Source organism: Gorilla gorilla, chromosome 6, assembly GCF_029281585.2.
Source record: "Gorilla gorilla gorilla isolate KB3781 chromosome 6, NHGRI_mGorGor1-v2.1_pri, whole genome shotgun sequence".
NCBI classification, from domain to species: Eukaryota; Metazoa; Chordata; class Mammalia; order Primates; family Hominidae; genus Gorilla; species Gorilla gorilla.
In genome coordinates, this window is record NC_073230.2 from 101,240,793 (window position 1) to 101,253,618 (window position 12,826).

Genomic DNA, 12,826 nt, shown 5'->3' on the forward strand with positions numbered 1-12,826 from the left:
ATAATGAACGAGGCAAATGTGTTTACTATCGTTTCTATGTACTGTTGTACTAGTACTAGATAATAAGACCAATAAAACAAGTAAGAGTAAGAATAAAAAAAAGAAAACAAAAAAGAAAAACAGTAAGGATTGGAAAACAGGAAGAAAACTGTCGTTATTCACAGACGATAAGATTGTCTACACAGAAATTCCAGTAGGTTTTATAAGCTAACAAAATACAATAAGATCTCTGGGTACCTATCATTATTCAGAATAAATGGCATTCCTGTAAACCAGGAATGAACAATTAGAAAATATATAGTATTTCATCCATTCAGAATGAATCCATCATCTCTGAAATTGAAATAAACCTAACAGTCAGTGCCATCTTAAATTTGCTATGGATCTGGATTGAAGTCCAATTCTATCAGGCAGGATTTATGTTTGCTTCTGCTATTCACCAAGGGCACTGCTAACCTGAGACCACCTTACATTAAATTATGTGTCTAGTTGTTTTTGGACAACACTGGTAGTGTGAATTCATGCTCAGACCTGCATGAGTCCTACTTTGTGGTCCAGATTCTCAGGGAGATTGTTTTTTCCTTCCTTCACCTGGTTGGTGCCAAGATTGAGACATGCAAGTTTTGCTGTGTGTTGCTTAATATACTGAGGTATAGCCCTTTGAGTCCTAGCTGCATATGGAATGTCCTATTAAACTCATTTCTTAATGCTTTATAAAATGACAGAATACCAGTACTTGCTACAATTAAAGACATCTTAAATTTGAGGAACTGACAATATTTTTAAGGACATTATTAGCAACAAAAACTATAATGATGGATGGAATAAAACCTGAGAAGGAGGAAATGGACATTGTGGGAGTGAAGCCCAACATTTATAACTTAGATAAATCTGATAATTTTAGTTCACTGAAAGTTTAAAGGAATTCAGATTTAATGGAGTGCTTTAATTAGTTAGATATGAAAATATTTTTCCTAGAGAAAATGATCAAATTTTAATTATAAGAATAAACAAATGGACTTACACAGCTATATCCAGAGATTCCTATATTTGCTCTAAGTAGTATTTTACATGTGGAATCATTTCTTCAGAAAATATAAGCTACTTGAATGTATCTTTGAAAGGACAGTCTCCTTCAGAGAACTGAAACTAATTTTGCTTGGAGATCAAGAATTGACGTAAGACTACAAACTGATGGCCTAATGTCCTTCCCAAGTTGGCCATTTCTTAAAAGTTTAGTTTATTTGACAAATTTATTCAGCACCTACAACATGCCAGGCACTGTGCTAGGTTCTAGGTTTTCCTTTTCTTTTCTCTTTTATTTTATAAAGGTCTAAACAAAGCTAGGGCTCTAGGTTTTCAGCTGTGAATCAGAAACAGAGGATATTTTGTGATCTTCAGTCAAAATAGTAAAATGGATAAAAATGGAAGGAATGGAGAAAGGGAGGAAGAAATATAAGGAATCGTCAAAGAAAAAAATAAAAATATTGATTTAAAAATGTGATCTGAAAGAATCAAAGAGTGTGAGGATGATGAATGGTCAAGTTAACTTTAAATACAGTGGTTGGGGCAGGCCTCTTTGAGGAGGTTTCATCTCAGCAGAGACCTGAGGGATGAGAAAAAGCAAGCCATGGTGGGGACAGAGATGGGATGGGTTTGAAGAAGAGTCTTCCAAATTTCCTGGGGTGGCCAAGACTTTAGTATGTTCTAGAAAACGTCATAAGGCTTGCATGACTGAAGCTCAGTTGAATGAGGGGAGATTGGGGTGGGCAGGGGCCAGAATGTGGGGATGGTGGGCCATGATGAAGAGTTAGGATTGTATTCTAAGGGCACAGGGGAGTGGTTGAGGGTGTTAAAAAGAGTAATGACTATCCACGTTATGTTTTCAGATTGTTTGTCTGTAATGGGCCTCATGAATGGATGTGAAAAGCCAAAGGGTGGAAGCAGGGAGACCAGTGGGGAGGCTGGCAGAATGGTCCAGGCCAGAGCATCTCCCTGATCTGGAGCAGAGGCAGGAGAGGGGTGACAGGTACCTAGATTTGGGATATAACTTGGAAGTAGAATTGATGACTATTCTTAGACCAGACATAATCAGTTTTCTTTCCTGTTCTTCTCCTTCCCTTCTCTGCTTCTACATAAAGTAATTGAGGTCTTAATCTGGCTTTGTCTTCAAATTAGCAGTGCAGGAGGGAAGCTGGCTCTCTTTGAATGGAAATTTAACCAGAAGTTAAAATAAATTCCATTCAATCATATAGAATAGTTTTGTTCCTTTTCACTTAAAAATATTTTTCTCTCTTTTATGTGCCTTGAAAATATATTTATCTATTAATATTTATTTCTGTTTGCTTAACCAAAATTGTTCTTTATTCTTAAAGTAGTTACTTGCATTATTGATAAACATTTTCATAATATTTAAGAAGAGTCATATTTCCTACATACCAATGGTTTTGTTATATAACTTCAGTCTCTTTTAGTCATTCCTGCTTTCGTGACCATTTCTGTACTAAAGCCTTTGACGAATGGATGATTTTAATATCTAGTTTTATGTATGGCATTTGTATGGAAAAACAACAAAGAGCTTATGGAAAAGGAGTATTGTTTATATCTCATTTCCCTTTACCCCCTTCTTTCCTTTATTTCTCCTTTCTGATGTCTAAATGATTTTCTTCCTTGTGCTTCTGTGCAAATGTTTCCTCTGGCTGCATAGGACAACATCAGACTGGTTTCTACATTAGTCTTGGTAAGCGAGAACTGAAATAAAGGAGATAACAGAGTATAGTACATATGTATTAAATGTCCTTAAATATATTCTTATGTAAGTTATACCCAGTGGTAGCTTTCACCTCAGATCAACTCATAAAGTGAGAGATATGTATGTGTCTGTGTGTTGTGTGTGTGTGCATGTGTGTATATAAATCGTTGAAACGTTTCTCAAAAATAATTTTTCTGTTCAGAAGATAACTGGCAAGTTGAGGATTTACATTTTGGGAGGTAGAAACTAATGATGTGTTGATATGTTGTCACTATGAAGTTCTGTTTAAATTTCATCTTTAGTGAACACGGTAGTGATGTAAATTTCACTTGGCATGCTTTTGTAACTCTGTAATGTACCTAGTTAAAGTAGTCATGAAAGCAAGAAACAGTGCATGTTCATATCTGGACAGTGCTTGAGCTCTGCTGTACATGCTAATGGAACAAATTCTCCAAAGGAAATTAATATAATACTATATAATATTTATATAGTTGTGAATTTATGGATCAAAGACCTTAAAGTATGACTTTTATATGGAAGTAAGTTCATGAATTTCAACAATTATTAGCTCCTCCTCTATCCAAGGCAATGCTCTAGGTTCTGCAGGGAGTTGCGATTAAGAAAATACAGACAGATTTAAGGCAATCTGTCCTGTTTCTCTAATCCTTTTACCTTGGTTCTATATTTGCAAAATTCCTTATTTTCCTTTAACTCTGGGCTCCATTAGCTTATCTCCACAGCTATCCCCTTAAACAGAGTGGTCTTCTCTTTTCCTTTCAAATGAAGGTCGAGTTATAGACATCATCTCCTTTAACTTTACCGTCAAAAATTGACCACCCTCTGAGGGTTTAAAAAATATTTGAATTATCAGTTGGGAATAACCTGTAAGTCATTAGAACCGCAGAAATAAAATCTGTCAGTGACTCCAACATTGTTTTTCGATGTTTTTTCATTTGCTCATTTTTGCCCCTTTTGTACAATTTCCTATATTTGCTCTAAGAAGTATTAATGGGTCCTCACCAGGTTTGGTTAATGTAGGGTAGGCCTTTGTGCTATGAATGGGTTCAGGGCTATAGATATGCTAATAATTTAATTTTTCTCAGCCGTTGAGTTAGCCAGAAGCCGTGGATGGCCCAAGCCACCAGGTCAGATCCTGTTAGTTCAGCAGCTGGCAGCTATGGCATGACAAGTGTTGGGAGCATTAATAGAGGGAAGGACACATAGTCAATATGTAGAAAGGAGAAGGAAGAGAGGGAATGCTGATGAATAATGATGTGCTTTTATAAACCTGTAAGCCAAATAATTTTTGTAGGTCAGTGATTTTTAAAATAATGTCTACGGAAATAAGATAAATTGTACAGCTTATTTAAATGTAAAAAGTATTACATGGCAATTCAGAACTCTCAAAATGCTCTCACACATGTAACCTCTCAGTTGGTCATTCCGACAGTCCTAGAGGAAGGCAGGACAGAGAGCAAACTGTCTCCAAACTTCCTTAATGTTCAGAGATTTAAATGACCATCCCTTTTTTTTTTTTTTAGTACTTTCTAACATTATCTCTCCATTTTATTAATTAAAGAGGCATGCAGATTTTGAAGGAAAGACACAGGTTTTTTCCATGGCTTTTACTTTGTCTTGTGTATGAAACAATGTAAGTTTTAGAAGTTTGCTAAATATTGCTTCACTTATTTTGCTATTGCTAAAGCCAGAGAAGGAAATTTTAGAAGACTCCCCCACAAATAAGTTAATCTCTGTAAATTTCAGTTTCTTCTTCTGCAAAAAGGGAGTAAAACAGTACTACTATATAGGGTCAATGTATGAGCAGCAGGACAAAATGCATGTATATCACAGGACTGAACACATCCTAGCCACTCTGTAACTATCATGCTATATTGACATATTTTCATAAAATGTATATGCGATCATTTTTGTTGTTTTTCTCAGGTACAACAAAAATTTAGAAGAAGCTAAAAGAATTGGGATAAAGAAAGCTATTACAGCCAATATTTCTATAGGTGCTGCTTTCCTGCTGATCTATGCATCTTATGCTCTGGCCTTCTGGTATGGGACCACCTTGGTCCTCTCAGGGGAATATTCTATTGGACAAGTACTCACTGTAAGTGGTTTACATTGAGAAATGAACCATTATTATAAAATGCCAATGAAATCCAGTAATGTTGGCTTGACTTTAGAAGAATATATTTTGAACAACTGTTGAATACTACAGACATATGCACTACTAGGTTAAAAAGTGGAAGGCCAGGCACGGTGGCTCACACCCGTAATCCCAGCACTTTGGGAGGCCGAGGCGGGCAGATCATGAGGTCAGGAGATCGAGACCATCCTGGCTAACATGGTGAAACCTCATCTCTACAAAAAATACAAAAAATTAGCCGGGCATGGTGGCGGGCGCCTGTAGTCCCAGCTACTCAGGAGGCTGAGGCAAGAGAATGGCGTTAACCCAGGAGGCGGAGCTTGCAGTGACCCGAGATTGCGCCACTGCACCGCAGCCTGGGCGACACAGCAAGACTCTGTCTCAAAAAAAAAAAAAAAAAAAAAGTGGAAAAAAATTAGATGCATCCAACAACCAGTTTTTCGTTTATTTGCTTGTTTGTTTTTGCAGATATCTTGCACAATTTATCCTGTTGCCTAAATAATATTAACATTAGCAATCTCAATAGCATGAACTTTTATTTGTTGAGATTATTTGTGCCAAACTTGTTGCTAAACACTTCACTTTTATTTTCTGATTTACTATTCACAAAAATGGCAAAATACACATTTTGACTTCTTTTCAAATTATTTCGAGTGGCAGCTAATCCACCTCACAAATTATGGAAGTATAAATTGTTCCCCTTCCTAAAAGATTGTTTGGAAGTTTTCTGCATTATAGACCTTTGTGCAAGCACAGAAGTCTTGCCATTTAATGTTATCCTCTTTTATTTTAAAGATAATGAAATAATTTGCAAACCAAACTCAATTCATATCTGGATCTAATAAAATACACTGTTAGAAGAGTCACTTAGTTCCTTTTTCATAGGCCAAGCAGAAATAGATTGAGGCAGTGAGAGATGATATTTTGTAGAATCCCTTAAAACAATTCCCTTTTTCAGGAGCCAGATTGGTAATATGGATTCAATAATCACTTCTTTTTTTTTTTTTTTTTCAAATTTGCCTTATCCAACATTGCTCAGTGGGGAATGGCTTTTCCCATGAAGTTTTTTTTTTTTTAGTATAGTGATGCTGTGGATGATCCTTGGTTGTCATAACAGATGTTTTCTGTTTAACTGTGATTGAGATAAGCAGTTTAAATCCAGTGTTCACTGGGCATGAATATACTTCACAAACTGGAGGCATCCAAAATAGGGAGTGTGGGGTTTGATATCGGACCAACTTGATTCAAATGGCAGCTTTGTCACTTATTAGCTGTATGATTTAGGGCAGCCAGCTAAACTTTTCAAGCCTCTGCTACCTCTTCTGCCAAATGATATGACAGGAATGAACCCTAACTTTCAGCGTGTTTTGATGACTAACTGAGATAATGAATATAGAATCACTTAGCAAAGTTCCTTCTGTGTAAATTATTGAGCAATATAATTCCATGTGATTTAGAAAAAATGAATAATGACATTAATTCTCATCAACCCCAAAGAGAAACACAGTTAAGTCTTTACCAATAAGAAACTGATTTGCACAAAACAAAAAAACAAAAGGCCTAAAGAGAACACGGCCTTGTGGCAAAAAAGACAACCTGATAAAGGATCAGTGCCTTAGGTGTGTGTGCTTTATAATTAACAAAAAATGTTCATATACGCTGTTTTATCATGATACAACATCTCTATGATTGCTGGGTAGGGAGAACAGATAGAATCTTGCCTGTTTTTGCCAATGAAGAAATTGAAGCCAAAGATTCTAAGAGAATGGCCTAACAACATATAACTAGTTATTACTAATTTAGGATTCAGAACTGGGTCTTCTGACTCCTCTGCTAACATTTATTTCCACTTTACCTTACTGATGATCTAAATAAAAAAAAAACTAGACATTGAAGAAATATAAAAATATTCTATTATAATATTCTAGCCCTGTGAAATTTAAATCATTGTTTATTGAGCAAGTAAGACTAATTCTGCATTCTAAATTGAAAAGTATTTATATTTCTAAAATATTTTTAGTATGGGCAACATAGTGAGATCTCATCTCTATAATTTTTTTTTTTTAATTAGTCGGATATGGTGGCACTTGTCTGTAGTCCCAGCTACTTCGGAGGCTGAGGTGAGAGGGTTGTCTGAACCCAGAGGTTGAAGTTGCAGTGAGCCAAGATTGCACCACTGCAGTCCAGCCTGGGCAACAAAGCAAGACTTTGTCTTAAAATTTTTTTAAAAAAATTTTATGCTATTTTTAATTGACAAATCATAATTGCATTACACTTACGGAATACAATGTGATGTTTATGTATACACACACATACACACAAAATGTAGAGTGATCAGATCCAGCTAATTAACATATCTATCACCTCACTTGACACCTTTTGAGGTGACGCATTTGAAATTTACTCTTGGCTGGGTGTGGTGGCCCATGCCTGTGATCCCAGCACTTTTGCAGGCTGAGGCAGGAGGATTGCTTGAGGCCAGGAGACCAGGCTGGGACACGTAGCGAGACCCTGTCTCTAGAAAAAATAAAAAAAATTAGTCAGGTGTGATGGTGCATGCTTGTAGTCCTAGCTACTTGGGAGACTGAGGCAGGAGGATTGCTTGAGCCCAGGAGGTAGAGGTTATGACGAGCTATGATTGCACCACTGCACTCCATCCTGGGTGACAGAATGAGACCCTGTCTCTTAAAAAGGAAAAAGAATGAAAAAAGGAATTAAATGTACTGTTAGTTACAAACTTTTAAAATATTTTTAACACCTAGTATTTATATGTTGCCTTGCCATTTTAAATTTTAATTACCTATGTTAGAAAAAGACAGAAGAAGTATGAAAAAAAAATTGCTATCACTATCTCAGTAGCCTGATGGTTTTTCTTCACATTCCTCAGGTATTCTTTTCTGTATTAATTGGGGCTTTTAGTGTTGGACAGGCATCTCCAAGCATTGAAGCATTTGCAAATGCAAGAGGAGCAGCTTATGAAATCTTCAAGATAATTGATAATGTAAGTCTGAGTTGGCCATCTATCCACCTATCTAAAAGATTGTCCAGTTAAGTCAATTTCTTTTTCACTTTATCCAGCTCTCCACAAAATATCACTGAAAGTAGTTATTGTAACCTAGTAATCTCTTAAAATTTGATTCTGTTTAGAAGCCAAGTATTGACAGCTATTCGAAGAGTGGGCACAAACCAGATAATATTAAGGGAAATTTGGAATTCAGAAATGTTCACTTCAGTTACCCATCTCGAAAAGAAGTTAAGGTACAGTGATAAAGGATTAATCAACAATTAATCTATTGAATGAAGAGTTTCTGATGTTTTCTTGTAGAGATTATAAAAAAGTGCATGTATATTTAAACCTAGTATTGAACAGTCAGTTCCTATATCCTGTGTCTGTGAATTGCCTTGAAGTTTTTTTCTCACTCGTCCTGGTAGATCTTGAAGGGCCTGAACCTGAAGGTGCAGAGTGGGCAGACGGTGGCCCTGGTTGGAAACAGTGGCTGTGGGAAGAGCACAACAGTCCAGCTGATGCAGAGGCTCTATGACCCCACAGAGGGGATGGTGAGATGACCCATGCTGAGCTAGACCCTGCGGTGATCAGCAGTCACATTGCACATCTTTCTGATGTTGCCCTTTCAATTACAAATGTATGAAAGTCACACTTACTTTTTATTCCAGGTCAGTGTTGATGGACAGGATATTAGGACCATAAACGTAAGGTTTCTACGGGAAATCATTGGTGTGGTGAGTCAGGAACCTGTATTGTTTGCCACCACGATAGCTGAAAACATTCGCTATGGCCGTGAAAATGTCACCATGGATGAGATTGAGAAAGCTGTCAAGGAAGCCAATGCCTATGACTTTATCATGAAACTGCCTCATGTAAGTTGTCCTTGCCCTTTGCCTTTCTAGAGGTGCAAAAAATAAAATGCAGGCCTACTATGCAGGAAGTTAGGAAACTACTATAAATCGGAGGAAGGGAAATCCTAAGAAGGGAAAGTAAGATTACTTCAGATTTGAAAGCTCTAGCAGTATCAACTGGTCATAGATACATTTTTAAAAACTGAGGTTGGTTATTGTGTTAAGTAAGATTTAAAGAACTGGACCTGTATTACTTGTGAGACTTGGGCTGTGTATAGGATTCCTTACCAATTTAAAATATGAGCTGAGATAGCTTGTCTTTATGCTAAATCATTCTGGGTTTTCTGTGGTAGAAATTTGACACCCTGGTTGGAGAGAGAGGGGCCCAGCTGAGTGGTGGGCAGAAGCAGAGGATCGCCATTGCACGTGCCCTGGTTCGCAACCCCAAGATCCTCCTGCTGGATGAGGCCACGTCAGCCTTGGACACAGAAAGCGAAGCAGTGGTTCAGGTGGCTCTGGATAAGGTCAGTGATGCTTAGGTCAAACCAACCTGATTTATAAGCATAAGAACATTCTACTACTAATTCTTGTTAATATTGGTTAGAAAAGGAAATTTCTGATAGCTTCTAGGTGATTCCTTCAGCTATTAAAATAAAAGCATTGGGCCTCTTTGAAATCTTTTTCTATTTGTTTGTTTTATTGTTCAACTTCTATTTATTTCTCTGATCTTATTTTAAGTGTTGGTGAATACATTTTCATTTAAAGACACTTGCTAATCTTTTAAATTAAAAAATAGAAATATAGACACAAGTGAAATTTCATCTTCATTGTGATCTTCAAAACTTGACTATGTGGATAACCCTGTTATTTAGGTTTTGAGAGTTTGTAATATTGCCAAGAAGAGAAAAATACAACCTGAAGGTCCATATATAATTTTCAAGGTGTTGAATGCCACTTGAAGACTCTATGGGAAATAAGAAACCTCTTATTTCCAGGAAAGGGGAAGATAGCCTGTGATACTGAAAACCTACCTAAGCCATGACAGGTTATTGACTATCAACAGAGTTTGACTGTCCTGCAATTCTGGAGTCCATATGACTCATTCACCAAATAGCATTTGAGTGTTTGCCCTGTGCCGGGCACTGTGCATTTGATCTCCAGCACGTGATAGTAACGGGGATAATTCTGTGAGGACCGAGAATGTGGAGATGGAGACATTATAACCAAAGGTGTTCCAAGTTGAGATGTCACAGTAGAATTCAAAGATGAACTCATATTTGTTTCAACTCTCCCTGTCTCTAATAAAACAACACTTGAATGTTCCTTAACATCCTGTCAATGTGCTTAATAAATTTTTGAGAGAGAAAAAAAGCAGCTTACTAAACATTCTGTGAACCAAAATAGAGGCAGACAGGATTCTGGTTACTATTTTTCCCCTCAATTTGCCTAATCTGTGATTTCACCTCTGTGTTTTTCTTTTTCTTTCTTTATTTCCTTCCTTCCTTCCTTCCTTCCCTCCCTCCCTCAATCCCTCCCTCTCTTGCTCTTCCTCTTCCTTTCCTTTCTTTCCTTTCCTTTCCTTTCCTGACCTTCCCTTCCTTTCATTTCCTTTCCCTTCCCTCTCCTTCCCTCCCCTCCCCTCCCCTCCCTTTTATTTTCTTTTTTCTCTTCTCTTCTCTTCTCTTCCTCTCCTCTCCTCTCCTGTCTTTTCTTTTCTTATCTTTTCTTTTCTTGTTTCTTCTCTCACTCTGTCACCAGGCTGAAGTGCAGTTGTGCCATCACGGCCCCTGCAACCTCTGCTGCCCAGTCTCAAGTGATCCTTCCACCTCAGCCTCACAAGTAGCTGGGACCACAGGTGTGTGCCACCATGCCAAGGTTTTTTTTTTTTTTTTTTTTTTTTTTTTTGAGATGGAGTCTCGCTCTGTCGCCCAGGCTGGAGTGCAGTGGGACAATCTTGGCTCACTGCAACCTCTGCCTCCTGCCTCAGCCTCCTGAGTAGCTGGGATTACAGGCATGCACCGCCACACCTGGCTAATTTTTGTATTTTTAGTAAAGACAGGGTTTCGTCATGTGGCCCACGCTGGTCTTGAACTCCTGACCTCAGGTGATCCACCTGCCTCAGCCTCCCAAAGTGCTGGGATTACACGCGTGAGCTACCGTGCCCAGCCCCCAGCTATTTTTTGATATATTTGTAGAGATTAGGTCTCACTATCTTGCCCCGACTGGTCTCAGACTCCTGGGCTCAAGCAATCCTCCCGCCTCAGCCTCCCAAAGTGCTGGAATTACAGGAGTGAGCCACCGCTTACTGGTTTGCTTATCTGTGTTTCCTTATTAATCTATAGTGAAACTATGTATTAAATTATAAATAAAAACAATTTTAAAAGGTTATATTTTAAAATACTTTAGGGTGTAAATTTTGAGGGGAAATTCCACATACCGCTTTTTTCTTAAAAAGATACAAAAATTGATCTATTTTCTTCTGTATTTTCTAGTTTCTACCACCTAATTTTTCCTTGTGTATTTTTTCTTTTTGAAGTTTTCCACTTCTACTTATCCTATGGATCCTGAAAATGTTGTATGTTGGTTTTGAGAATTGTATTGCTAGTTACTAGAGAGAAATATAGAGTAACAAAAATTATGAGCATTGGGAAAGTTACAAAGGTTGGAGAAGTCTCAGACAAGGCCTGGATATCTGGCTCTGTTCCTTTATGAAAATAAAAGAGACTTATGTGACTCTTCAATTTTTCCATAATTCTTCAACCTAGGAATAAGTATCACTAACTATGGATAAGGCACAGTGTTGAGTACTTTATGTGCTTTATTTTATTTAGTCATCACAACTACTCTAAGAAGTAAATACTATTATTATCCCCATTTTACATATGAGTAAATTGAGTCTCACACAGTTTCCTTGGATAAAATATTTTATTGGATAAAATAAATTCATAAATTTATTTCAGGTCAGTGTGACACTGAGGTCTGGACTTCGCTGCCTCACATTTATTGTCTGTCTTGTTCATCCAGGGGGTCATGCGGGATAGGATATTATAATTCCTAGGGCTGATTACTAGCTGGTGTGTATCAGTACAGCACAATAGCCTGTGTTAGTTTTGATTGGCCAACGCCTGGGCTGTAGGAATTTGTTGGTTTGTACAAGCCCCTGATTATTATTATTTTTTTATTTTTTATTTTTTTTTTGAGATGGAGTCTCACTCTGTCACCCAGGCTGGAGTGCAGTGGTGCGATCTTGGCTCACTGCAAGCTCCACCTCCCAAGTAGCGGGGACTACAGGCACCCGCCACCATGCCCAGCTAATTTTTTGTATTTTTAGTAGAGATAGGGTTTCACTGTGTTAGCCAGGATGGTCTTGATCTCCTGACTTCGTGATCCACCCGCCTTGGCCTCCCAAAGTACTGGGATTACAGGCGTGAGCCACCATGCCCGGCCCAAGCCCCTGATTATTACTGCAAATTTAGGTTAAATAAAATATTTGGGGGCTTACATAATATTAATATGTCACTGTTATATTTGTGTTTGTATTTATTACAAGGAAACATCATTTTTAACTATTATCAATTGTCTATACATTTATTGAAGTCAGAGGCTATCTTATATAGATTTGATGGTTTTACAATGCCCACAGCATTGGTTCAGTAAATATATGTTGAATGGTTAAGTTTCTTCAGGTAATTGTTAATGTATTCAAAAACCAAATTTCTCTCTCTTTAGGCCAGAAAAGGTCGGACCACCATTGTGATAGCTCATCGTTTGTCTACAGTTCGTAATGCTGACGTCATCGCTGGTTTCGATGATGGAGTCATTGTGGAGAAAGGAAATCATGATGAACTCATGAAAGAGAAAGGCATTTACTTCAAACTTGTCACAATGCAGGTATAGTTTAACTTCAGAATTTTCCTAAGTCATCTCAGTGATAAACTGATTTTGCATTTAATGCTAAAAATAAATATTATTTGATTTGATTATCTTACAAAGTAGGAAACAACACCTGGGGGATTCAGGGTGAGACCAGTGTTTAAGATTTTTTTTCTCTCTTGAAAGAG

At 37.4% G+C, this 12,826-nt stretch overlaps 1 protein-coding gene across 2 annotated transcripts in view; it reads left to right on the plus strand.

The window, feature by feature from the left end:
- ABCB1 (ATP binding cassette subfamily B member 1) overlaps positions 1-12,826 on the plus strand; it is a 208,432-nt gene that overhangs the window by 153,633 nt on the left and 41,973 nt on the right. For both annotated transcript variants that reach the window (XM_055346829.2, XM_063708642.1), the window contains exons 9-15: positions 4,697-4,868; positions 7,795-7,908; positions 8,055-8,165; positions 8,340-8,465; positions 8,583-8,786; positions 9,119-9,289; positions 12,495-12,656. In XM_055346829.2, the coding sequence (XP_055202804.1) occupies positions 4,697-4,868; positions 7,795-7,908; positions 8,055-8,165; positions 8,340-8,465; positions 8,583-8,786; positions 9,119-9,289; positions 12,495-12,656 (1,060 nt within the window). The remainder of the gene's footprint in view (positions 1-4,696; positions 4,869-7,794; positions 7,909-8,054; positions 8,166-8,339; positions 8,466-8,582; positions 8,787-9,118; positions 9,290-12,494; positions 12,657-12,826) is intronic.